The sequence below is a fragment of the Cavia porcellus genome, unplaced genomic scaffold (assembly GCF_034190915.1).
Source record: "Cavia porcellus strain 051 isolate PalLab524CR breed Dunkin Hartley unplaced genomic scaffold, mCavPor4.1 scaffold_12, whole genome shotgun sequence".
Classification (NCBI taxonomy): domain Eukaryota; kingdom Metazoa; phylum Chordata; class Mammalia; order Rodentia; family Caviidae; genus Cavia; species Cavia porcellus.
The window spans coordinates 81,901,756-81,929,338 of NW_026947495.1; the positions used below are offsets into that span (position 1 = coordinate 81,901,756).

General features: G+C 52.7%; 1 protein-coding gene across 3 annotated transcripts in view; it reads left to right on the forward strand.

Annotated features, from left to right (window-relative positions):
* Nucleotides 1-27,583, forward strand: part of Plcl1 (phospholipase C like 1 (inactive)) — a 239,250-nt gene that overhangs the window by 199,931 nt on the left and 11,736 nt on the right. For all 3 annotated transcript variants that reach the window (XM_063259511.1, XM_063259513.1, XM_063259512.1), the window contains exons 3-5: nucleotides 217-420; nucleotides 8,782-8,857; nucleotides 10,415-10,524. In XM_063259511.1, coding sequence (XP_063115581.1) covers nucleotides 217-420; nucleotides 8,782-8,857; nucleotides 10,415-10,524 — 390 coding nt within the window. The remainder of the gene's footprint in view (nucleotides 1-216; nucleotides 421-8,781; nucleotides 8,858-10,414; nucleotides 10,525-27,583) is intronic.

Below are 27,583 nucleotides of genomic sequence, written 5' to 3' on the forward strand. Positions count from 1 at the left end.
ACCGCTTTGCTCTGTGTGTGTCAGCAGCAGCCGCTGACACTCGAGCAGGGTGGAGTCGTAGGGTCACCACCATGGTCTTGAGGGTCCCCCAACCCGCACCTTGCGTGGCCGGGATCCCGCAGGCTCCTCTGATAGACGGCTTCACTTGGGCTCTGCCTGTGTGCCGGGTGGGTGCCGGGCTGTGTGCAGCCGTGTGACACTGCTCTCTGCCCCCAGAATGCCATCGTGTCTGTGAAGGAGCTGTGCGGGCTGCCGCCCATCGCCAGCCTGAAGCAGTGCCTGCTCACGCTGTCCTCCAGGCTCATCACCGGCGACAACAGCCCCTCCGTCTCACTGGTGATGAGAGACACCTTCCCATACCTGGAGCCTCTGGGCACCATTCCGGACGTGCAGAAGAGGATGCTGGCTGCTTACGACCTGGTAGGAAGTGTGGCCTGTGGGTGTGTCTGTGTGTGTGCACCGTCCCGGGCGAGGCCCTGGGGTGCAGCAACTGCCACCTGCTATCAGAAGAAAGATGAGGGCTCTTCTGTCCATTGCATGTGACAAAACACAGCTGTTCATGAGTGGCGAGTTTAGTTCTTGCATAGAGAACTGGAGAGTGTCACTGGCAGAGTGCTTCGGAAGCCAGGCTCCTTGCCCTCTGCTTCCCCATCTGCGGCGTAACCCTGATGCTCGTGGCTCATGGCTCATGGCTCATGCTAGCTGCCCAGGCTCCAGTCGTAACATCTGCGTTTCGACCATCCGAAACCTTGAGGAGGGGGAGGAGACCATTTTGCTTTAGGGATGCTTCTCTGAGTGAACTTTCATACTTCACCATCGTGGATTGGTGCATCACCATGCTTAGTTACAGTGAGGTGGAGGTGTCCTGTCGAGGAGCTCTGTGCTCCGAGTTGTGCCTTCTGCTCCTGGGACTTAGAGAAGGGACGGGACCCGGACAGGTGTGCTCGGGAGGAGACCAGGCAGTTCACCCCTCCCCACCCCGCTCAGAAAACATAAACACGCAGAACACATTCACTCTAGAAGAGGTGTTTGCTTGGGGAGAGAGGCAGCGTGCTGCGCTGGAGCGCATCCCGCCTGACCTCAGCCTCGTGGCTGGGCTCGGCCTGTCTCTAACAGAGCTCAGAGAGAGACGGATGTGTGAAACCCTGCCCTTCCAGCACACCGCACACGGCTGCCTTTGCCTAGGAAATGAGGTTGCTCTGACGCGGGTTTCGGGGAAGGAGCGTTCTCCTCCACACTCCCCCAGTGGGAAAACAAGTGGATACGTGTGTGTGTGTGTGTGTGTGTGTGTGTGTGTGTGTGTGTGGATATATACATGGTTTTTAGAGAAAATGTTAACAATATAGGTTAAAATGTTTATTAATTGCCTCTGTGTATTTTCTTTCTTAGGACTTATTCTAAGACAACAGAGATGTGACTATGTATTTTTAATAATGTCAACATAAAGGAGTCAAGTGTAGTAATCTATATATTCCTTGAAGTCACACGGACAGCATCGGAGGGGCATGTAGTGGACAGAGGGACACCGCAGTGTGCTCTATGACAGGGCTGTGATCCGGGCCCGGGGTGCAGTGTAATGACCTTGTGTCCCTTTTGTGTCTGCCACTCGAGCTGGGCACCCACGCTGTTCCTGATGCGGAGAGGCAGCGCCCGTGTTTCTGCTCCTCTGTTTTCTCTGTGCTCGCCAAGCTCTTCACAAGGAATCTGCCAATCCTGTGCATAATAACAGATGCTAGGGAAGGAAAGCTAATACACCATTAAGAGCTCTCTGGAAAGTGTGGGGCAAATGCCCCCAGGCGAGCTTCCCCAGGGCCTGGGTCCACCTCAGGCCGAGTCTCAATTTTCATGAAATCAATTTTTTCATCATAAAAGCAGGCATTGAAAGCTGTTCAGTGAATAGGTGTAATTGCCACCTCAGAGGAGAAATTAGGGTCCTAGTTGCCATAGAGACAGACAGCCGAAATCACTTGTTCGTCGTGTGCTGAGAAGGGACCCGCTGGTGGCTGCCGTGACGAGCACCTGGGTACGGTGTCTGCTCACGCTCGCCCGCAGTGCTTTGTCCTCTGCTGACGGCTGACAATGAAGCCGTAGCCCCTTTGTCTCGTCTGTGTTGTTCACTGCTCTGTGCAGACTGATGCTGTCTTCCAGGATTTAAAACAGGCTGCTGCAGGCGGTGGAAATGCTCCCAAGGAGGCCTGGGTTTGAGCTCACCATACAAGCAGGGAAGGGGCGGGGCGGGGCGGGGGGACTGTCCCTGGACACGACACTGGTCCTGCTGCCGTGTACTCCTCTGGGATGGGTCCTGGGTGACCGCCCGAGGGGGATCTTCACGTTCACAGTCCAGGGGCTGCAGGGTATTCCTCCTTAGTGCTCATGGTGAATCGGTGTTGATTTTAAAGGTGTCTCCAAAGTTGCTCTGCAGATCCAGGGACCCTGTCACTGTCCTCTCACCAGTGGGCACTGTCATCATCAAGAAACCAGATAATAACGAGTGCAGGCGGGGTACCAGGCAGGGGGACCTTCTGCACCCGTGGTGTTATGTGAACTGGCGCAACCATTGTGGAGACATCTCAGAACCCTAAAACTGAAACTCCATTCAGTCCAGCTCTCCCGTCCTATAGGCGTCTTCCTGAAAGGCTCAAGGTCCCCTTATCACGCTGATGCACACCCATGTTTGTAGCAGCACAACTCGTAATAGACAAATCTTGGAAGTGTTCTATATGTCCATCAGCAAAAAACGTGGTATTCCCACACAGTGGAGCACTACTGTGCCCTAAAGAAGGATAAATGTAAGTCATTTGCAGGCAGTCTGCTGACCACAGCCGAGAAGTCAGTCATCGTCAGGAGCTCAGCACTGGGGTGGTGACTCAGTGGACACAGAGAGGCCGTGCAGGGACTCTACACGGTGCTGTAGTGGGCATGTGTTTCTTCACACACTTATTGTTACACTTGTCAGGACTCCCAGAATCCACCCTGATGCATACTGTGGACTCAGCTAGCAGTGCTATGGCAGCGCTGTCTGGCGGCCTGTGGTGAGCACTGTCCATCATAGGACGGGCAGTGGAGGGACAGGCCCTGGGGAAGCTCTGTGTTGCTGCCCACCTTCTGTGTCACTTTGAATGTCTCATAAGTGCAGTGTAAAGACGCCAACAGTTTTATTGTTCATCTGGGGGAATGGGACAGAAGGACACCTGGGCTCGGTGCCTGGTGGGGGGACAGGGGACCCTCCCAGCGCACAGCTTCTCAGACGCAGCCTCTGAAAAGCAGCGGCCTCTGTTTAGCAAAATGACGCCAGAGCCTTTCTGAGTGGGGAGCTGGGCTCGCTCCGGGGCCACAGAAGCGGCTCTGGTGAACCCGATGACGCCTGTGCTCGCCTGAAGTGGCACCGCGCCGCTCGCGACAGAGGAGGACACGCTCTTGGAAATACCGATTCCAGCTTGTCCTGCAGATCTTTTGTGAGTGACCACAGGGAGCTGCTGCCAGACACTGCTCAGCCCAGAGCTGGAGTTTCTTCCCGCCTTAAAGCTCACTCTGACCTTAGCGCGCAGTGTTAGTTCTGCCCAGCAGGCCGTGTTGATGTCAGTGGTAACCTGGTGTTTTGTGGCAGACTGGACGGTTTATGTGGTTCAGCCTGAGACCCTGGAGGACACAGTCTGCTCACCCCCCGCACAGCTGTGCCTCCAACCTGTCCGTTCCTGGCTCCTTGGAATTTCAAACTTGTGACCAGGTCCTTCAGGTCCAGACTTTTTATCTTTTTAATGCGATAACTCTCTGGGCCACAGTGCTCAGCTCGCACTTCATTCAGGCTTCTGTATGGACTGAGTGGAGTCCGTTTCCCGGGCTCTTCCTGCTCAGGGACACAGGGTCCCCAGGGCTGGGTGAGGCAGGCAGAGTGTTTGGGAGTAGCCCTGTCCCCGGTGCCCACAGTGCCAGGAGCGGGCTGTGTCCTGTTTAGGGCAACGACTGAAGAGACGGCCTCTGTGGCAGGGCACAGTGTCTCCTCGTGGCTGAGGTGGCCATGTGTGGAACCTCCCCAGGGCCCAGCCCAGGCTACAGCTGCAGCCAGGGGCGCAGAGGCGCTCTGGGGACCCCAGACTGCTGGCCCTAGGGGCATCAGGACACTTCTTCAGGACTTCAGGACTGGACCATCATTGGAAACACAGGGCCATTTCTGACTTCCGCTCACCACAAGCTCACTTTCTCTAGAAAAATCCCCACAGCACGGAGAGAAGCAGAGAGCCATTGTCTCTACCTTCAGTGCCAAGTAATTATAGACCTCACATAAAAGTAAGAGCATTTGTTTAGGGTTAGTTTTAGTTTGGGGGCCGTTTAGAATAGGTGATTGTAGAAGTCTCCCCATGGCCACGCCGAGATGCTTGGTCCTCTTCTTCTGCCTGGGGTTTTTAGTGTGGGAACAGAGAGCGGCAAGGTGTGGTGTTTAATTTTAGAGGGACTTGGGGACCCCTGTGTCCCTGCTGTCCGCTGGCCCTGTGGTCCCCGAGCTTGCAGGCACAGAGGCACCTGCCAAGGCTGTGGCCAGAGACTGCAGCGAGGGTCCCTCTGTGGCACACAGTAGTGACCGTGGGCAGTGCTTTGCCATTTCAGTGGGACACTCACAGTTAGCTGGCAGGTGTGTAACTTTTCTCACCCTGCACTAGTGCGTTAGTCATGCAGCTTTAGTTGTGTTTTCAAAACACATCTTTCACCCCGGTCCTGACGGTTAACTCTAATTACATTTCTGCACCAGGGGGCCGGGCACTGTCACACCACCTTCATGCCTCAGGGACAAATGAATTTAACGGGACACAAGCTGAGTGGTCTTTTTATATCCAGGTGCCACTCAGCCTTCTGAGCATGGCAGAAGATCATGCCAGCAGCCCGTGGCCCTCCGGGCCTCCTCAGTCCTCCTCTCTTAACTCCGCCCGTGTCTTTCGATGCCCAGTCAGTGCCGGTAGAGCCGGCTTCTCCCCGTGGCCACGCCGAGATGCTTGGTCCTCTTCTTCTGCCTGGGGTTTTTATGATCTGAGACCTCTTCACGTGGTCCTACCTCTGTCTAACGCAACAACTGGAGCGACTACCTGGTTTTATTATAGAGATACAGGTGACACATAAGGATTCTGTGCATTCAAAGTGTGGGATGTGATGCTTTGTGATGCGCTGAGTGCTGTGGGATGCTGACCACAGCCTCTGCCCCGGGGACGGCGCCAGCCCCTCGGTCACACACATCCCCTCTCCACTGCCCTCTCTGTGCCGTCTTTTGTCTGCTCCCGCCACTCCCCCTGGGCACCTCCCTCGCTTCTGCCACTTGCCATCAGTTAAGCACAGACTTCTGTCCTATGCGCTCTCAAAAGTGACCTTATTCACAAAACACTCGCATACGGACTTCCCACGGTGCGTGTTCACTCCACTCACACCGTGGGGAAGGAGCCCTCCTCGCTGTATTCAGGGTGAGATAGATAAGCGGAGACTGCAGGTTGCTGGGATGGAACTCGGAATGTTCTGTGTCTTGAGAGAAGCAGGCGGAGGAGGCGGAGAGGTAAGGTGACCACCAGGCCTTCCACTGAAGGAACGTGTTTGGATGCATGTCACGTGTCAGGCATCACGTCAGTTACCTGGCAAAGAAATGGCTGGAAGTGAACTTTCTGTCCCCAGGGCCGGGGGACCCTGATAGGAAGGCAGCACAGGGAAGGAGCCAGGTGACAAGCCTGTCCTGAGCTGCTTCAGGACCTGCAGTCCTAGGGGAGCCATCGCGGTGGTTTGTACCACACCCCCCTCCCACCTGGAGCCAAGCAGAATTTTATTTGCAGGTAGTTTTGCAAGAAAAGTATGCTTTACCTTTGTACATTTTTTTTTCTCCAGGTAGGTAGGTTTGTGCTCTTTTAATGCCTAATTTTTCTGTGCACAGTGAAGAAATATTTGCCTAACATATTTAATCATTTGAGTGTTTTAAATTCCTGTGAGAACTTTCAGGCAGGTGTGCTCTGAATATATCATCTAGAGGTGGAGTTGTACAGGTCCCTGAGGCTGTGAAAAATGGACCCAGAGCATTCGTCAAAGGTGACTCAACATTAACATAAAGCTAAAGGTTTACTCTGGGAAGGGCAGCGGGCTTTCTGAAGATAAAATGAAATCAAGGAAGGAGAGATGACCAGGCCACTGGAGGGTCAGTATGGCATTCTGCTACTGCTTTTATTTGCTATGTTTAAGAGATAATTCGTGCAGAAGAGAAGAGGCCAGGGGAGAGGCAGAACTTGTTGAAGAAGGAAAGAAAGAAGAGGCTTTAGGACCAGATCCCCAAGAAATGCAGGGGGAGGAGATGCAGGTTTACATGGAGAGTCCGCTTTGGCTAACTTCCTCGCTGTCTTTGCATGGGGGCTTTGAGATTTGTAGATGCAAGGAGTGTGTTCCTCGTGCGCTGTGCACTGAGCGGGCATCGAGGCAGTAAAATACTGTAAATAAACAGCCACGAATCAATCAATAAAGGCTTTTAGTGGAGCACAGTGTCATTTTCTCTTCTGAGAGCAAAACCAAGAGAAGCAAACAGCAGCTCGGTGCAGATGTTATCAAAGGAAATTATCCATCATCCTCTGTAAAGACGGGCACGGGTCTGGTTCAGACAGATCGGTTACGTGCACGTCTGAAAGTCTGTTCCAGTGGACCCCACCAGGTCACTTTGCAGTGCTTGGTTTCAGCTTGTGTGTGCAGCTTCTCATGGGCCACCACGAGGCCAGATAAGATCAGAGAGGTAGCATTTTACCATGGAAATAGGCTGGATGCCAGGCAACTGGGATGCTAATTCCAGCTTGGCCACTAATTCCACTCATTGGACAGGAATTTTAATCTCTCTTGGTTTCAACAAACTGAAGGAAGTGATTATAACAACTAAGATTCCATCAGCCTTAAAGTCCAGACTTTTAAAGATGTGTCTGTAGGGTTTCCATTCTTATAATTCTTGAAATAACTAACTTATAAAAAGCAAAGTCCATTTGTCCATGGTGTCGGGGTTCCAGTCCATGGTCATTTGGGTCCATTGATCACGGTGAGTGTCAGGTGGTCATGGCAGGGAGAACGTGGCAGACTGTTTCCCTCGTGGTGGGAAGAGGGAGAGGAGGGGCCAGAGTGAGGGCACAAAGACTGAACACACCCCTCTTCCTGATTTTGGTGCTCCCTTGAGGACCAAGCCCTTAACACAGAAGCTCTGGGGGACATTTAGGGTACGAGGTAGAGCTGCGGTCTCTTTTATGTCAGGACGCGTGCATAGAACGTGTCTGTTCTTTGGAGATGTTTCTCCTGCCTGAACTTCAGGAGAACCTTTTATCTGCTCCGTGGCTAACTGTAATATCCGATCACTTTGGAAAAGATTCCATAGATGTTGCATGTGTGGATGTTGGAGCAAACTAAATCCGATTGCCATCCTGTTTAATTTTCTTCTGGCTCTTCAGTATTTTTAATCTGGAGGCCACCACAACTCAGGCTACTGCTTCCTTCACTTCCCCTTGGGAGCTCAAAGAGTTGGTGCAGCTCAGAAGTCTCGGTGTAGACCTTCCCGGGTACCCAGTTGTATGGTCTTGATAGTCTCGGTGTAGACCTTCCCGGGTACCCAGTTGGATGGTCTTGATAGTCAGCGTAACTCTCGCTGCTGGCAGAGACGGTGAGTACTTGCCCTTTGGTTAAGTTGATATCCATTCCGTTCACTCACTCAAGTGGACTTCTCTGCTGGGCTGTGAGCTCCGGGGAGGTGCAGGGGTGTGTGTTCCCCCCTCAGTGCATTTTCGCGTTTACCGATTGAACCCATAGTGGCTGCTTGGTGGGTATTTGTTAAATGAACAAGGGCTGTGATTAGTCCTGTGGCATTGTTAGGGCACTCAGAAGTTGTACCTCCGTATCTCTGTCTGTCAGACGTTTGTAGAAATCATCCTTGATACACTCAAAAGATGACAGCGTGTTCATCAGCATCTGTCACGAGCGCAGGAAATGTCTGACTCGAGACCTGTCATGTCCCCTTTGGATTCTGCCCTGGGTCCCTCAGATCATCCCTGTGGACTGTCCAGACGACAGGCCAAGGCTTCTGAGTGGCTGGAAACTCAGAAACTGACACCAGTTGGCTGCCTTTCTTCAGTCACTTCCTGCATTTCCCAGGAGCCCTAAGCCTTTTCCAATCACGGCTTTGTATCCGTGACCGGCTTTACACCGCCGTCACCTTCTGTGTCACACACAGCCTCTTCTTTTCTCTGGTAGCAGTAGTCTTTTGCCCCCTCTTGGGCCTTTTGCTTTCTACCCAGAGGTAGAGCAAAGCACAGGAATCCGCGCCACTGTCCGGAGCTCCGCCGAGTCCTCATTCCTGCCAGTCCAGCCCTGCTGAACCAGGAGCCAGGACTCCCTGTCTCTGCCACCAGCGTCAAGCTGCCAACTTATCCAACTGTTTGGTGGCCCTGAAGCTCGTCCCTGGGTGACTCTCCATTGGAATTGTAGTAGTCTTTAGGCCACACAGAGAGCAGAGGTGCTCGTGAGCGGGAGCTGGGAATTAGGAGCACGTGCCCATGTACTCAGTGATTATTCATCTGTGCCCGCTGTGTGTATGGCGTGTGACCAGGGAGCCGTGGTGAGGATAGGCAGGGGCCGGGCGGAGATGGCCTTCTCTGTCCCGTCTCTTCTCTGTCCGTCCAGCCCTGGCTCCTGCTCCTGTGTGTCTCTGTGGTCTCTCCCAATGTCACCTTCCTGAATACCCAGCTTGAGAGTTTCTGACAACCACTCTTTTGATGTTTGTTTGTTTTGTGACAGATGATTCAAGAGAGCCGGTTTCTCATAGAGATGGCAGACGGAGTTCAGGAAAAGATTGTCCAGTGTCAGAAAGCAGGTAATTGTTTGTTTTATTTAAAAACTGTTGGGATAATTCTTTGCAGACTTTTAAAAAGGTCTTGTTCTTTCTCCTGTAGTATCTTACGGTGTTTTTTTTTTTTTTTTTTTTTTTTAACTGTGCTTTAAGTTACCGAGGTCTTTGTTGAGCACCAAAGATCTCCGGATGGTAGCAGTGGCTGGATTTGTGCACATGGGAGGGGTGGGGGTGTCTAAAGATGTCCCTGCTGTCGGGGCTCCTGACTCTACTTTGGAGAGTTTGGAGCTTCCACATCTTTCCTATGGCTTGGAAGCTGTGGTTTTTCATGCTCCCTAACCCCACTCATCCTTACAGTTTGAGTCATGACCTTAATTAATTGTCCACGTTTTGGCCCCATTTCGTGGTCTTCGTGGTAGACCAGGGATGAGAAGGTCCCCTGTCTGCTGGAAGGCACCTCTGGCCCAGTACGCTGCCCTGCCTCAGCTGTGCGCTGCGGCGGGGAAGATGGAGGTGGTGGCATTGCCTTGTGAGCGTGACGTGACACTGAGCATACTCCATCCCCTACAGCTCCGCAGTGGGGTCTTGTGCTATCTGGCTTCAGGAGGCTGCAGCTGAGCACCTGAGTGGCAGAGTCCCTGACCCAAGGTCCCTGCCAGCCCACTGTGCCGACAGGAGGCACACTCTGATGACACCCATAGGTGGTGCCGTGCCAGGTCCCCACCCTGCTGGATGCTGCACCCGGGGCGCTGCAGTGGCCCTGCCTGGGTGCCGTCCTTAAAGGAGAGTCGCTGGAGGCTGAGTCATGTCGGATGCTTGACCCAGATGCTTGAGGGGGTGTCCCATACCCTTCCCTCAAATACCGAGGGGCCGAGGGGCTGTACTGTGGAGAAGGGATGGGACCTTGCCTGACGGTGCTGCTGGAAGGAGAAACTCTCGAGAGGACATTGGCCTGCATCAGCCCTGGGCAGCGAACTGTCCTCAGGAGGCTGTTCTGTCCTCAGAGGCTGCTCCATCCTGGGAGGCAAGTGACATGTGCAGAGACAGATGCTGTTGCCGTCTCGTGGCTTTCCAGGCCCAGACGTGGCAGAGCCGTTCCCAGGGCTGCACACTTGGGTATTTCTCAGGATTATTTTTGAAAGTCTTTTTATTTTTAGTCCACATTTACTAATTCCTGATGGTTAACCATAAGGGCTTCAGGGCAGCAGTTGAAGCCACAGGGCCGGGTCATAGCAGAAGGAAGCCTCATGTACCCTCCCCTGGGCCACCCTTCCCTGCATCACCTTCCTGCACCCACCTTTCCCCGTGACTCCCCGAGACAGGTGGGGTGGGAGCTGCTGGTCCATCCTCATCGCTGGCTCCTGGCCACCAGAGGTAACGTCACCCATGCTGATTCCTGCTGGTTTCCCCGTGGACAGCTGAGGTGAATTAATGGGGTGAATAAAATGAGGAGAACTCAGTTCAGGGGTGTAGATGGCATAGAGGACATGGATGGGACTTATTTTACTGATATCACTTTTACAACAAAATGCCATTTTTCTGAAGTTTGTGCCAGGGTTTCTTGGTGTTCCTCTTTTGAAGGGATGGGCTTCCACGAAGAGCTGCACAACCTGGCGGCGAAGGAGGGCTTGAAAGGGAGGAAACTCAACAAGGCGGCCGAGAGCTTCGCTTGGAACATCACGGTGCTGAAGGTAATGCAGGGCACGGGGCCTTCGCTCCTCTCCCTCCAGGGAAGGTACTGCGTGTTCCACGCACTGCTGGGGTCTTGACCTGGTGCGTGGCCTGGTCACCATGTGCTGCTCAGAGAGGGGAGGTGCACCCTGGGAAGGACCCACTTTTAGCCACAATGCAGCAGAGGCAGAGGACGCACCTGTGCAAGGCCCAGTTCCCTCACTGGGGAGCGTGTGTACACACATACATGTATGTGTGTCCTGCTCAGGTGGCGATAGCTCCCCCATTCTGCAGAAGGAATGGTGACACCCAGGGCTGCCAGGAAGGTTCCAGCAGAAGCGATTGGGGAGAAACTCACACTATGAACTGTTTGGGGCCACTTAAGATTTTTGCTTTCAAAACAATCCCTAAGCTGTCTGTGAAGAAAAGAAATGCATCTTTTTTTGCAGATAGCTTTGGGACATTATGATTTGCTAGGTTTGGAAATTAATTCCGGGACTTTGGAGTAAAGATGCCAGCTTTTATGTCTTCTTACTTGAAAGAAGAAACAATTTAGGTACTCAAATAATTTGGATTTTGTGATGGGCGCAAAGTAGCCACAAACCTGGCTGCTGACATTTTAAGCTCACCTTCAAGAGATTTATGTGAATTAGCTGCCTAATACTAGCAGTGCCCACACCGTTCACATTGTCATTTTACAGATGAGAAAACTGAGGCATCGAAAGCTTTCAGGTGTCACTCAACTAGTGAATGGTGGGGCTGGGGCTTGAACCCAGGCAGCCTGGCTCCAAAGCCCTGGGCAGCGATGTTGTGTGTGTCCGTGTGAGTTCCGGCTGAACTGCACAGATGGTGTGCCTGTCTCTTGCAGATTCAGTCCACGGGTGTTTGTTAATCTGTGTAGATGTTGAGGGTGCACGAGAACCGGAGCGATCCGGGTCCTGACCTTGGGAAGTCGGTGGTGTGCGGATGTGGGGGAAGACAGAGATGAGCGAAGGCTGCAGCACTGACCGGGAGCTGATCACGGCTCTCGAGCATCCCGTGGCCGCCTGGCCTGAGCCACCACTCTCAGTTCAGCAGACGTTTATTGGAGTTTGTCGCTGTGCCAGTCAAGGAGAATGTGCTAGGCTTTAGTGTCAAGATGCCCCGGGCCCGGGGACTGGCTCAAGGGGACAGATGTAGAGCCAGTACTGGCCGTCAGTTACCGGCCACTCGGTGTGTGACCTGCACCAAAGGTGGGGCCCTCCTCCCTGCTTCCTCATCACCGCCGTGTGACTCTGAGTCGCTGATCTCAGTAGAACGCTCACGCTCCTACAGGTGAGGAAGTTGAGGCTGGGGCCTTTTAGTGTCTGGCCTGCACGCGCATAGCTGGTACGTGGCAGAGCTGAGATTCTACTGTGCCCATGGTGACAAACCCTGCCCCGCCCCCACCTCCTCCTATTAGTCAAGTTTCCTGTTGCCGGGACACAATACCCACGATTGATTCAGAGGAGGAAAGGTTTAATTTAGCTCATTGTTTCAGGAGATTCAATGAATGGCCAGCTGGCTGCAAGGCAGAAGGACGAGGTGCAGGAGAGCCACTGAGGAGCTTGGAAGCAGAGTGAGGGCACAGTGCCAGAGAGGAGGGACCGCACATAGTACCCGAGAGCACACCCACGACCCATGCAAACACGCAGGAGGGCTGCTCTACCAATCCAGACTTCTCTCAATCTAATGCAGTGGGCACCAAACTAGCAGTTGTGATCCACCCACTATAGACTTCGTGGCCTAACACATCTGTCTCAGCCATGCTTAATCACCACATACAGACAAGAAAGAATTCATAATGTGACACCACTGCCCTGCATATAATGGAGAATGCAATAATACTTTACCAAAGTCTCAACAGGTCCATTGTTTTTCAGAAATCCAATGCTCTCCTGAGATTCAAGGCAAACCCTTAGCTGCAGACTTCTGTAGAAAATATGAACAACAGTAACAGCAACAAAAACGTAATCCCAAGAGACAATGGCACAGGATAAACATTCCCATTCCAAAGGGGAGGGATAGAGGCATAGGAAAGAATCAGACCAACTCGAGACCAAAGCCCAGCATGGCAAATGTTATTTCTTACTCCTCCATGTCTGGCACTTAGGACAAATGGTTGTAAAATGTGAGTTCTGTACGGCTGGGCGGCCAGTGGAGTCCTTGTTCCAAAATAAAAGGTCCTTAGCTGGCCTTTGTTATCTGTATTCCTCTCAGCATTCTGGTCTTCTGAGCTCCAGACTCATCTGTCAGACCCTGTTTACAGATTCTAGAACTTCTCCAGCTGCCTACTCCAAACCTTTCCAAACTCCTTGTGCAGACCAGTTCCAAAGGTTTGTGAACCACGTGACAAGGTACAGACCCCGCAGCGGCCCACTTCTCTGGTAAACTATGTGACCTTAGAGCAATACTTGGTATGACTTCCCCCACCTTAATTACTTCCTTGTCACTGAGACTCTATCCAACACTCACAGCTTGAAGGCTGTTTTGGCCCATGGTTTGCAGTGAGTTTAGTCTGTAGTTGGCTGGCTGCAAGGCAGGTCAGCACCGGGGACATGGAGGAGAAAAGCTGCTCAGGGCGTGGCCTTCAGGAAACAGAGTGAATCGGGGAGTGGGGAGGCCGCACCCACAGTGACCTGAGTCTTCTGAGCAGACCCCACCTAACAGCAAGTCAGCTGAAGGCCCCCATAGTCCATTCAACTTCTAGAAGCCCCTCCCATGAGGGGGGCTTTAGGGGGACATCCAGATGTAGAGCAGAGCTCTCCCCGTCTCAGAGGTCGTCGAGGCTTTGAGATGTTTGAGTTTCTTGGACTCGCACAGCCAGCACATGATTTTAAACTCGTGCCCATCGCTGGCACCCAGTGCACTGCCTTGTCTAAGATTCTGTGTTCAGGAAGCCCAGTGCAGGCTGAGGGCAGAGAGGGGTGAGGCTTTAGCCAAAGCTTATATTCTGTTCATGGTAGTAATGTCTAAATCCTGGGTTTTACAAAGAATTAAATGGGAGGACATATAGAAGTCAAAGTCATGTGCACACGGCCAGACAGGACGTCTTCTTGCTGTGTCCTTTTGTTCGTTTGCCCCTCACATGGCTAAGATGCGTGCTGCTGTTCTTGTTCCTTTGCTGACTTGACATAAGCCCACGGGGCATTTTCCGGAGTGTTTTTTATGTGTGTGTTTGGTTGGTGACAGCAGCTGACTGCTGCATGTGGCTGAGCAAATGTGGTGCAACTTTTTCCAGACAGAGTTTTTAAACACCACCGAGCTTCCGTTGTCGTAGGGTAACTTTTCAGCTTGAGCACTGGGCTCGTAGGCAGGAAGAGGGACGTTTCCAAACTCCCAGTATTTTGTTTCTTTTCCCATGGGTTTGATGGACCTGATAATCAGGCATCTCTTCCCCCAGAGCTTAACAAATTCCACCTTGGACTATGAGCCAAGAGAAGACCTTCTCAGGGGAGATGCCCCCTGTCGAAAGTGCTCCAGTGTGCTGCTCGGAGGAGACCCCTGCGCAGGAAGCCCGCCTTCAATCTCTGTCCTCCTTCCACAGAGGAGGTTCTCCAGCTTGCTGTTACTCTAGAGCTCCTCAAAAAGTCTTTTAGCAATGCACGCTTGCGGTTTAAAGCTTACTAGAATCAGTTTGCTCTGGCTATAATGTGTTAAATAGAGCGTAATCAGCCCATAACACGCACTTACTGAATTAACAAATACAGCAGGGCTCACTCACAAACTTCCTGTTTCCTACCAAAAATGTTTCCTCGTACAGGGTTTAGACAGGTGTCCTCCTGTCTAGAGCAGGGATGGCGAGCCTGTGAGAGACGATGCCCACCCACACTGTGTCCCCACACCCGGCTACGGGGTGCTCACTTCCAACACTGCCATTGAACCGAAATACTTCAGTCTGAGTTTAGGAAAAACAACCATGGTCGATGCTCGGCTGCTTGGGTGACTTGGCTTGCACGCAGGCGGAGAGGAGACCCAAGTGCCCTGCGTTCGCCACTGCTGGTCTAGGGCAGGGAGCGGGAGTTTACCCGTACTCATTCAATACGTGTTCTAAAAGTGTGTAATTCTGGTGTAGTTTCCAGTGAGTAGGGAAGGGTGGGAAAAACGGAATGTGCTCTCAGGGACGCAGTGGTTGGCCCTGTGGGATGATGGCCTGAGAGCCAACCGAGCAGAGCCTCAGAAGCAGATTCTTCAGTTTCTGTCTCCTTCAGTTTGGAATTATGATAACCTAATACTTACAGGTGATAGGAAGCTTAGAGAACAGTTTGCAGAAAGATAGATGGCTCTACAGTATAATGAATAAATTGTAATTTTTCCCAGCGGTCAGGTCTTGGAATCCAGCATGGAGGCTAATCAGGATGGACCCTGCAAGTTCCTGTACACATGTTTTTGTGAATTCACGCTCTGGGCCCACGTGTTCCCAGTGCAGGGCTTGCTCTGCATCTCCCCACACTCTGCCCACTGGGACAGACGTTCTGCTCTCCTTTCCTTGTGTTTGGCTGTCACACATGACACTGACCTCCTGGGACAGCCATGCCACTTGGAGTGATGCTGGCAGTGTACATTCCAGGACCTTCTCGGGATGCCCGCTGGGGCAAGACCACTCACCCCACTTCCCTCGCACTCCTTAACCTGCTCCAGGATGTCCTTTGGAAGCGAGTTTTGAGTCTTACTCTGTCTGTGCTGCTATAACAAAACACCTGAGGTTGAGGAACTTATAATCAAATCTATTTCTCGAGGTTCTGGAGGGTAACGAGCCCAAGATCAGGGCATTGCAGGCTTGGTGTGTGGTTCCAAGATGACACCTTCTCCCTGACTGTGCCCTGCACGGGCAGGGCCTCAAAAAACAGGGTGGCAGGGCCTTACTGTGGTTCTCCGCTTTCCCTTTTAGGGCATGAGTCCCGTCCTCAAGGCCTACTCATGCCACCTTGGTTACTTTTCTCGTTGCTGAAGTAAAATACCTGACACCCAAAGTTAAAGTTCATGGAGGTTTCAGTCCATAGTCAGCTGGCTCCAAGGCAGAGTGGCCTACAGACAGGATCCCAGAGGAGAGGCGGTTCATGGCCCACAGGTCAGCAAAAGCAATGAGTCCTGTCCCTGACGAGTCCTGTCCCTGACATTGTGTGCAGGCTGCCCGCCCTAGGGTGGGGGTGGCATTCGAACCCTTAACCCCAGCCAGAACTGCGCCAAACCAGGCGGTGAACGGATTCAGCGATCACACACACTGGACCCTCGCACCACACACTCTAGGCCCAGCCACCTCTGAAGAAGTCCTATGACTGTGTGGGGCTTTGAGGGGACATCTAGACTTGGGTCACAGCGCCCCCAAAAGCCCTGCCTCTTCCTGTGGTGGCCTTGAGAACTGAGTGTGGCCTGAATTCTGGCGTGGACACAGCACTGCAGCCACAGCCCTTCAGTTATGAACACAGTGCCAGCCTCTCATGGTGGAGCTTTTCTCGTCTTTAGGGTCTGGAAGAAGATACTGCAGATTCCCCCACCCGGCCAGAATTTTAGGGTAAATCCTTCCAATTCTGCAAGTGGTTTCAAATCCACCCAGACCATTTGACTCTTAAGTACAAAAGGAACTTTCTCGTGAGGTTATCACATCCATAAAACTGAAGTTAGCGTCTGAGAGTTGAATTTGAGTGAGTTTTCCCAGCCTACATTTTTCTAAGTTGGCCTGTCAACTATTTTACCGAGTAAAAGTCCATTATCTTCCATTTTTAACAATTTAGGAAGAAAATCAATTTAACAAGCTTGAAAAGTATGAAGTAAGGATCTCCAAAACTAATGAGGTAATACAATTAGTAAGCATAAAGAAGAATCTGGCTAGGCATGGTGGCACATGCCTGTAACCCCAACACTTGGGAGGCTGAGGCAGGAGGATCACTGTGAGTTTGTAAGTTTGAGGCCAGCCTGAATTACATAGTGACACCCTGTCTCAGAAAACCAATGATGATAATAATAATCATCATCTATAACGTAGACAATTGCTAGAGAGTTAGGGAAAAATAAAGGAGTAAAGAGCGGCTGCCTTCTTATTTAGGGATTTCATTGATTACCAGCTGAGTGACATGGAGTCAATAACAAAATGAATAAAACTATTACTTTGTCAATAGTTATTCCTATTAAATATGTTTTTATTTTTTCCCCTGGACGGAGTTCCGGCTTCTAATCTAATGCATTCCAGTGTGTGCCATAAAGCCAGGCCTCTTTTACAGATTTATGTTCAGGGGTTGTGACTAATCTTTCCCACTAACTTTTTGGCTTTCTGTCACAGCAAAGTCTGTACTCCTCCAGCTTTTATCTTGAGAGTATTTTCATGTCCCCTGGGAAGAGCAGGGGCCAGCGTGTCGCTCCCGGCCTGGCTTCCTGGGTCCAGCAGGCAGATTCCCTCCCCAGGCCTGGCTTTAGGCCCTCGCAGCTCTGGGAATCTTGCAAGGCACGTGCTGGGTTGTGAGTCGGCTGCTCTCTGACAGTTCACGCACATTTCTGCCATTGCTGGGGGACAGGAGAGGTGGGAAAGCAGAAGATGGGAGGAGGGGAGAGATGCCAGGGGACCGCAGGTCCGAAGTGGTCACAGAGACTTTAGGTCACCCTGGGCGACTCCAAGGGAGCAGGAAGGGGTGCGCATCCAGGGCCTGCAGCGTCGCTCCTGGAGAGTGCTTGCTCCGGGTCTCCAGCAGGGGCTGGCATCCTTGCAGGGTCCGGGAGGAGGGCTGAGTGCCTCCTGAGCCCCCATCTGCAGCACAGCTGTGTAGGATGCCTAGAAGGGGAGCCCCAAGTCATGGCAGTGCATTAATAATTGTTTTAATACTGAAGATGGAACACGGACCTTTGCAATGAGTTACATCTCCGGCCCCTTTTCAAAAATTTATGTATTTATTTACTTTCAATACTGTGAGGCAGGATCTTGTGGAGTTCCTAAATTGTCCAGGCAGGGCTTGAATGTGGGATCCTCCTCCTGCCTCAGCCTCCGAGTGATGGGGTTACAGATGCGCTAGTAAGCTGTTCTTCCTGTTGGTATTAATATCGGTGATTGAGAAACATAAAGCAAATAACCAGATGCTGTGCACCTGTGTGCTGGTGCGAAGCCGTCCTGGGTCTCTGCTTCGGGATCAGCTTGGATACGTGCGCTTACACCAAGGTAGCAACAGGTGGAAGCTCCCGAAGGCTCGAGGCCAGGTTTACGTCCTTCCTGTCTGTGCTGCACACCCACCCCAGCTCAGGATGGGCCCTCAGGCAGGGCTCACGGAGACCCCATCCTGATACGTGGCTCTGCCTCCCAGGGCAGCCGGACAGAGGACAAGCCGGCTTTGCCAGCCGCTGCCTGGTGCGTCCTCTCCACTGCACTCCGCTGGCACAGCTCGGCAGATGGTGTCGTCCTACTTCCTGGGGTGGGACTGTGACTTACAGGCTCCCAGCCTCCTCCCTGAGGGGCTCCTTTCTTTTGCAGGCCCCTGTGAGGAGCCTCAGGGACTGGCTTCACCTCTTTGTTGTAGCTCTGTTCTGTTACTCGAAGAAGCAGCCCAGAAGCCTGTTGCCCGAGCCCAGCTGACCTGGGATACATGAGGGCATTTCCTGACACTGTCATACTAGCAGAACACGCTCTTGGCTGTAGATGCCCTCTGTGTTATCTTCACATGACCTGAGAGGTGGGACATAGAGGCAGTCAAACAGTGTGTTCATTGGGCCACACAGGGGTACTTCTGTTCAGGAACTTGATTCTTTGCATGGTTTTGGTCACAAACCAAATTGGACAAGAACTGAAATCACATTCAGGTAGGTTCAGTGTTGACCTTACATGGAAATTTGATTCTCTTCTGATCCAATTCAGTTTGCAACCAGAATGGTGGAGGAATAGAGTTTGTGAAGTGAGGCTCCAGTGTAACACCAGAACCTGCATTACAACCATGACCATGAATAGAAACGTAACTGTAAGCCTCTGTAGAACCGTTCACAAGGGTCTTTTCTTCTCCAGGGCTTGGTTTTAGCTTAGCATGAAAGTGGACTCCATGATTCCTATAGTCCCTACAGCTGTCTATTTATGATTAGATAACGGCCCGTCTCTTACGCCTGGTGCTCATCTCTTGGGTTACTTAGAATCCCCACCAGAGGCTTGTTGGCCCAGTGTCCGTTCTGTTCTGAGCCCTCCCACAGCTGTGTTCTCTCCAGCCTTACCCTACCTTCCCAAATGGGAAGCTGCAGTCCTGTTGGGAAGTTTTGCAGACAGAATGATCTTTCTGCTTTCACTCTGCAAGGCTGCCCTGCACCGAGCATACTCAGACCGTCTCGCACAAGTTCTGATGATCAAATTCAGTTTGCAGCTCAGTGAAGTTTTTCATCCTGGAAATACAGATTATAGTTTGTTAAACTTCACGGGGTTAGTGGAGTGTAAGTAATGACTACTTAGGACACACCTGCTCGTCTGTTTACCTGTCTCACCAGCGAGCTGTCTATCCATCTGCTCAAAACTTCACCATCAGCCTACAGAATTTCTAGTATCATTAGCTTAGTGGTGCCAAATAGCTAGGGCAAGCAGTGTGGCATCTTGGTCTAGCCTGCAGCTTCTGTAGGCTACATTTATTTTTAAATTGTTTACTTTAAATAAATCAATTTTAATTTTTTTCTTGCTCTTTTCAAGTGTTTAAAAACTATTGTTGGAATTTGAGCATGCAGCTGTGCCCTCTGTCCTGCCTGAAGTGGCTGGTGAGTGCAGATGGAGGAGCGGGGTAGCGATGAGGCCAAGCCTGCAGCCTGGCTCAGGGCCGCCGGTTTAGTCTCTCTCTGCCCAGCAAGCCCAGGACTCACCTGAGGCCTCCGCCAGTGCCTACAGTGCCCCTCACGGATCACCAGGAAGAAGCGGGTGGTGGAACAAAGAGCTCGGCTGGGTCACGTGCAGAAGAAGTCTGAATCCGTGTGCCAGCCCCCTTCTCTGTACGTGTGAGGGGAATAGGAGGCTGGGGGAAGCTGAGAGCAAGGCTGGGCAGATGTGGCCTCCGCTCTGGGGACTTCCTCAGCCCCGTGTGATGACTGGCCTGGGCTCGTGCTTCGGGCCCTGGTAATGCTGGCTCACTTGTGCAGACCAAGAAGCCTTCTCTACCACCTCAAGAAACTGACTTATTTCCACTGTGATACTTGTAAATAGGGGGTGTGGGTGGTACAAAGCCTAAGAGAGGCTTCTAATCCATAAATTAGCAAATAATAATTTTGCAAAGTTTTATTTTGGGTGAAACCACATTTACCCATACAACCAGCACAGCCGGAAGCCCCTGCCAGGCGGCTTGCTGCAGCGTGGCCCCGCAGCCAGGAGGTTTGTTGGAGTGCGAGTCCTGCTGAGGGGAGAGTGCTGCTGGGTGCTCCGCTCCACGCTGGGGAGAGCCGGTCTCCAGAGCTGCAGGCCTGTGGGGAAGCTTCCCAGCTGATCACACAGTGTGTGGTAAATGTGTGACACTGAGTGCCTTGAAGAGAGGTGGTGTGGCACCTTGAGAAGGAAGGACGGGCCCCGACCGTGTGGGGAGGTCGGGGGAGGTTTCCGTGAGGAGGTACAGGTGAGCCGAGGGGCAGCAGCGTGGAGCCCCACCGCAGATCTTCTGTGTGTCTGTGGTTGCCAAAACACTCTGAGAATAATGGTGGAGACAAAGCAAATCGGATCAGGATGTACTGGAACTCCTGGGCATGAGCTGCGGGCTTCTAGGGTTCTGCCTGCCTCATTTAATTACCACTCATGGCCTCCTAGTTAATTCGTTACTCTAGCAGCTCTGGGCCTGAGTCATATTGTTAATTACAAGTGAATCTGATCACCTACCTCCTAAAAATAATCTGTAGCAACGGCTTATGTGAATCCGTAAAAATTCATTTGACAGCTTGTATTTGTGGGGGAGGAGATTATAAGGTTGGTTTTGCAGATTTCTGTAGCTTAAAGCCAGATGGATGTGGGGCAGGGAGATTTGTGTGATGTTAGTGTTAGAAAAGGGTAAATTCTTTTGAAATTACAATGAATGCGTCTCCCATAATACGAGTCCCGAGCTTAGAGCGCGGTATCCGGCGGGCTCGCCCACCAGTGCAGGGTGGTTTGCGGGACCTCGCAGGCTCCTCCTCCGCAATGAGCAGCCTGGCTTCTGGTGCCCTGACTCCTTCCCGGGTGGTGGGCCCAGCTGGGCTGCCCTGGAGCCCGGCAGACATGAAAGCAGGCTGCCGTGTGATGATGGCTACTTGCGCCACTGTATTTCCAGGAGAATAAATTTAGTCTCTTGGAGGTACGCGCTTATTTTTCAGATGAAAGGGGCATTTTAGAATGATTCTGAATAATTCAGGAGTGGCAGGATCCTAATGAAGAAGCTTCCTAGCCCCAGGACTTGGCTGTGCTTGTGAGGGTGTGGAAAGCCCCTGTTTCTTACAGGAAATCTTTCTGTACAGCAAATCTGTTCTTCACACATTGGCTGTTAGGTTGGAGTTTAGCTAAGGTGAGCTGGGGGTCTCACCTCTGTTAATTATTTCCTACAGTGATACAAGCGGAAAGAAAACACGGATAACAAAATCATTTCTGTGCTAGTTCCTTAGGACCCTGTTAGGTTGTACGGACACGAGCTCCTCTCCATCTGTGTAATTTCCTTACTAGCCAAATCTGAGCAGCGTGAGCTCAGCTTGCTGGGTGCCTGTGTCTGTGATACACACACGTGTGCACATACACAGTAAAGTAGGACAGTCCAGAGGGAGGTGGAGACTTTCCTGGGAAGGAACGTGGCAAGAAGGGAGGGACCATTGCAGCAGGGGCTCCTCACCCGGAGGACGGCAGCCGGGAGGCTTGGGGAAGGGCTGTGTGCGGGAGAGCCGCTGGTGCCGTCTCACCGTGAACACGCAGCCGGGGAAGGGCTCTGCTGTGTTCAGTCTTCCTGGGAGAGGCTATTAGGAGGTGCATGTGGGGTGCTGGTGCTGCCTGGCACGTCGGTCCGAGAGCAAGGGCCTGGGAGGAGGAGGAGGCGGAAGCGGAGGCTGACCGAGGCAGGGCAGTGGGTGTCTCGTCTCACTAGTGGGGATCAGTCAGGAGACAAGAAGGGGGATTGGGAACCCGTCTACCTGCATGGGAGCCCGGCAGTAACTGGGACCCCCGAAGCTGCACCCCGCGGGGGTGGATTTCCTCCCCGTCCCTGTTTTCCAAGGTCCCAGAGCCCATAGCTCCTCGTGTCAGCATGCGTGTGTACGCGCACCTGCGCCTCGGAGGGAAGACAGGTTGAGGATGGTGAGCTCAGATGTGATTCTTTTAAAGCCATAAAGACTATGCTAGATGTCCTAGGGTCATTCATGTCCTCATGCAAGGAAGTTTCCCGTTTAGACTTCTCTTACTGCAGGAGGTTAGGGAGACCCAGGGGACTGAAATACACAGCATACTTCAGCTTACGGATTCACGTAGCAGGCTGTGGGATGAACCTCTTCATCCTCCCTTCTCATAAAACAACTTTGTTATTAACTATTCTCCAGATACTGTGGGTATTTTAAGCATTTGTAGTAAACAGAGATACCTATCTACCAAAGCAGATTAGGAACTGAAGTTTCCTTTTAAAGAAAAATTCATAGCATTATAAGATAATTCTGAAATAAGATTATTCTGAGACAGAAATCTCAGACTTTAGGAAAAGTAAGTTCAGATTCTTAAAAACTGTTGCATGTAACTGTCTAGAAGGGTATTTAAGTAAGGTGAGAAACATATAATCTTATAATCGTCATCTTAATGTCTTGAAAGAAGGTCCCTTCTGGAGTAAAAGGCCGCAGTGTGTCACAAACCCTTGTTTCAGGCTTGAACCTCAGAGGGCTGCATCTTGCTGGGATTTCAGGGGCAGGCGTCAGTGCCCAGGCTGAGGACACAGAGAGAGTTTGGGCTGCTGACTCGCCAGAGAGGCTACCGATCCACAGAGCTCGTGGTGCCCTCGTGGCGAGACAGCTGCGTGTCCTGAGAGCAGTGCATCCCTGCATGTGCTTATTCACAAGACCCTGTTCCTGGGAGTGTTGAGTTAGCTCTCCTCGGGGACAGGAGGTTCTCAGATGGTGTCACGCTATGTTCCAGGATAAAGCGACCGCTCCCATGTCTCTCCAAGGTGTCCCTTCCTCAGCTGGATGCTGCAGCCCTGTGCTGCCCCCGGCTGGCCGTGGGATCCAGCTGGACTAGAAGTGCTGTGGATGCTTTTGTCAGGGACGTGGCATCCATCTCTGGGGTCCAGGAGAGGGTCCAGATCCATTACCAATAGGTCAGTCCCGGGAAGTTCTGCTTCTTCTCCAAAGCACGTGCTGAGGGACGCATTTCTCTTATGCCTTGAACTTGGGCTCCTGTGGTGGTTAAGACCACGCATGCATGCGCTCAGGGAAGGCTTGGAGCCGGCTGTGACACTGCTGGCTGGTGGCAGGGCCTTGAGGGCTGTGCCCTGGATGGAGGGTAGAGACCCTGGGCGCTAGCAAAGGAGCAGCAGCTGCCCTCCTGCCACGTGTCCTGTGGACTGCAGAACAGTGGGGCTGGAGGACGATGGGCTGAGACCATGACCTAAATAACCCTGTCTGTGTTCTGTATTCCTGAGGACTGAACCTGCGTCTCCATACTGGCTCCGTCCCCAGCCCCCTTTTATGTTTCATTTTGAGACTAGGGCTCTGTAAATGGCCCAGGCTGGGTCTGACCTTGTGATTCCCCTGCCTCAGCCTTCCCAGGTGCTGGGGTTATAGCATGGGCCCCCACACATGGCATTGTGTCACCTAGACTGCAAGCCGACTATCACAGACACACCCTACGCAGGTGGCCTGGGCTCAGCAAGTGTCTGTTCCCTTTGTTCAGAAACACAGGTCTGTGCCGTTGTGATTTTCTATTTTCCCAGCTTTAACTGAGCTTCATTTTTTTCTTCCTAAATCAAGAAGGGTGAGGTGAAATGTCCTAGGGTCATTCATGTCCTCTGGCTGTGTGTTATGGGGACTTCCTTCTTCTAGGCTGCTGAGCAGGGCTGCGCATATGCAGGAGCCACCCCAAGGAGTGACTTGGGACTGCTCAGGAGGAGGCCAGTGTGAGAACTCGCACGTGTGCAGCAGTGTGTGTCCAAATGCCCAGCCCAAAAGATCCTCCCCAGGGTGTCGTCCTGTGTGGCCTGAATGGGCTCCTGGGGCCTTCCCTGAAGTCCGAGAGCACAGAGGGGAAACAGCCACTGCCTGCTGCCCTTCACCTCCGTCCTCTCCTCTCAGCTTGGGGAAGGCAGGCGCCGCAGGAAGTGACCATCTCGTGGCCGTATCGGTTGTGTCCCTGTGTGCGTTAGAGTCTCGTGGTAAACAGTGGTTTGTTAACCTTCTTGCTGTGGGTCCGTGACAGTAGCACAGATCACAGGTCTCCAAAAGCGACCTTTTCCCCTGGGTCTGTTGGTCATCTAACTCTGGTCTCAGCTGTCCCTGAAGATCATAAGCAGGCGTGAACAATGCAGTACTACAGACAGCGCCAAGGTAGAAATTCTACTTCCAAATCAGGGAAAATATTCTTTGCTACTAAATCACAGCTCCATGAACGCACCGAGTCAGCTCCCAGAGCCTCTGCTTAGTAATAATCGCTACGTTAAAAGCCTCCGGGCCTACAGCAGGAAGTGAGTTTTTCTGGAAGTTTTTGTGTTGCTTTGTTCCTGTTTGTTTCTCCTACTAAACTCAGCTCCTTTGGGGGGGGGGGGTCTGAGCCCCAGCAGGTGCCTTCATTGGTCCTAAAAGGATGTTACCAATAATCCATGTGGCTGAGCTTGAAGGTTTTTAGGAAACACGCTCTCTAAAGCGTCTGGGTAACCTGGGCCTTTGTGCTCTTCCCTCGCTCGGTGATGTCACCGTGGGCACCGTTACAGTTGGTCTCTGTCCAGGGACCATGGTGCATCTTGTGCTTCGAGAAACCGTGCCTTTTCCTAGGATTCACTTAGGCCCCAAACTGGGGAGCGTCCCCCTTTGGTCACAGATGCACTTTTAGAATAACCCTTTCCCCCTGGGGTCATCGTCCTTGCTTTGATCTCACAACTTGGAGAATTACAGAGAAACACTGAGCACACCGGAAAGAAATGGGAAACCTCAGAAGCTCTCAGCATATTCTCCCCGGAAACCTGGAGAGGGGCCACGACCGACTGCAGTGATGAGTTTTGTTCTCTTTTTGAAGGTATTTTAATGTATAATATTCTTATTTTAACAGGAAATATTAGCTATAAAATAATCATTCCTTCTAGACAGTGTTCCAAGCACAGTGTAGTTAATAAATCATTTTGTTCTAATAGAGACCGTGTGATGTTATGTATGAGAATTCCAAGGGTCAGCTGGCCAAGCAGGACAGGGCTGGGCCTGAGCTCTTGATGGGGCTGGAGCTGGTAGTTTGTGCAGAGTGTGACAGGAGTGCCCACCTCCCCTGACTCCATCGTGGACCACAGGGAAGGCAGGCTGGGGTGGTGAGGCTGTCGGATAGGCCGTCGGGCATCTGTGCTTCCTCCTGATTGTTGGCTGGAAAGTCCCGTGTAGTTAGGGCGCGCTTTTATGTGAAGTGGGGAGACACTGGCCACGTGGCCTCGCCTGGTGTGGTCAGACAGGACCGTGGTGGGGGATGAAAGGAACTCCACCACCTGCCTGGGCCAGCCCTGCTCCCAGTGGAACCCTGCCACATGTCCCCATCGCCTCCAGCTGACCTCACTGCTGGCTAGCATGGTGGCTGGTCCCTTTGGAGGGCACAGACAAGGTGAGGCATTGGCGAACGGAGAACCTGGAAGTTGAGAATTTTCTGAGGGTGCGTGACAGTGTCCGGGGGCATCCTAGGTATTCAGTGGTGCCCAATCTGTTCTTTTCTCTGATGAGGACAGCCTTACTTGGGGCTGGCTGCAAAGGGGACAGAGGGGTGGCACTGCCCATGGGTGGGGTGTGTCCCAGCGGGAGCTGCATGTGCCAAGGGCCAGTGAAGAGCCCGAGGGGAGGGCAGCAGGCGTTCACTTGGGCACCAGGTTGCAGCAAGGGCACAGGGACTCCTCACACACATGTGCTTGCAGCACGCATGTTTTAACTCACTTGGTAAAACACATTTTAGAGGACATATTTTTAGGTCCCCATTTTTCTCTGCTCCCCAGATTGGGAAAGCAAATGGAAATGGGGCATGTGCTCTGCCCTTTGGAGAGGCAGGAGGATTTCAGATTTTGCTAAGAAAGGTACTTTCCGACTGAACTGTGTGTACATAGTGTGTGCTCTTCTAATTTGGCGGTGTATTTAAACCGGCTGATCCTGCCCCATAGTTTTTGATGACTCTGTAAGCTCTCAGAATTTATTCAGAGTCACATTTGCGTTTTTAGAATAATCGGAGTGCAAGCCAGGACTAACCCCAGTGGTTTTAGGGGACTTTGGAGCTTGTTCACCCTGGAAACACTCCTGCCCTAAACCCGGATCTGCAGCGCCACCTGCTGGGAATCCTGAAAAGTCTTCCTGTTCGAGCCGGCTGTGCATGTGCAGGACAGGAAATCCCCGCTGCTTGATGTAGGTACAGGTAGAGTCACATGGTGGCATGCTTTGTGTTTGTGTTTGGTGGCTGATTTTCCACTCCACCCGAGTCTAGTCTAGCGGCTCTGAGACGAGGGGAAAAGAGCCTCGGGTGCCGTGAACATTGAGGCTGAAGGTCACTGTGTCCTACAAGTAGGCCCCGTGGGTTTTTCCTCTTCAGATCTCGCCATGTTCACTTCACAGTTCCCTGCTCAGCCTCGCTGAATGTGTGTAGAATCCGGATGTATAGCAGGGGCTGTAACACGAGCCCCAGCCCCCTCGGGCTCCCCGCCTTTCCCTGCCTCTGTGTCCACACCGCTGGCCACTCACCAGGGCTTGTGCTCACTGGATCCACTTTGTCCCCAACCTGCTGCCCGCCTCAGCTGCCTGTCTCACCCACCTGCTCTGGAGGCGCCGGTCCTCCTGGTCGTGAAGCACCCCACCTGCCTCACCCCCTGCCCGCTGTCCCCACAGGGCTTCAGGTCTTGCCTGGGGCCACGCGTCACTGCAGTCTGCTTATCTCCAGAGGACGCCGCTTCCAGACCTGCACACCTTCACACCGGCCACCCCCAGCACCTCTCCGGGGACTCTGTCCCTCTCTGACGAGGGATGACAGACAGCGCAGAGTCACCCTGCACCTGGCCTCTGTCTCTGCTGTGAGATGTCCTCCTCCCTGCCACCAGCCAGTGTGGCCCTGTCTCCTGATGGGACTCAGCTGTGACCTTGGCAGAGCACTGGGCCTGCCTCAGCCCACTGGGACCCCACGGCCTCCCATAAGTAGCTCTATGGCCCGCTGCCCCCCTTCCCTCCTCTCCCTGCTCCTCCTGACTGCGCTCTCGCGCCCTGGCAGGGGGTCCCAGGGTGCTCCCTGTGGTCCCTCAGGCTTCAGCCCTGCCTTAGCCACTGTTCCGTGTGCACTGTGGTCTACACCATGTGTGTCTAGTGCGGTGGTCAGGTGCTGCGTCTGTGTGGTACCCTTGCCGTCACCACCCGCATTCCCTGGGTGACCTCACAGGGTTGGGGTCCTGCATGCTTTCCCTAGGACCCTGGTCTCCACCACCGCTCCTTCTCTCCTTTATTTTAAGTAGTGCATGTTTGCTGTGTGTATTGGTCCCATGGCGGGGTGGTGGGTCCATGTACAGAACAGAGCCTGATTCTTTCTCCTTCCCTCGTCCGCCCCTCCTAGGTGGATCTTTGTAGATGGGGAGGAAGAAGTGCGGGGGGGGGGGGCTGAGGGGGCCAGAGCGCTAAGGTGTGTTCCCTGTGTGCACCAGTGCCCACGGCGAGGGCTTCACTGGGCCTTGCACATGCAGACTGGGATCCAAGTGCAGAAGGATAAGGGGAAACCCGAAGCTCGCCCTGCTTCTGCCCTGCCCAGTTCCAGCCTCTTACTTAGCACCAGATATTCTGGATCCTAACCCAGCAGCTGTGAGCCCAGCCCTGAGCCTTGAGCCCTGGGGTGTGAGGTGACCTCAGAGGAGCACTCAGTGCCCCTGTGTTGTGGCGCAGGGAGCTGCAACACCCCCCTCCCCAACATTGGAGCCAGGGCTTCCC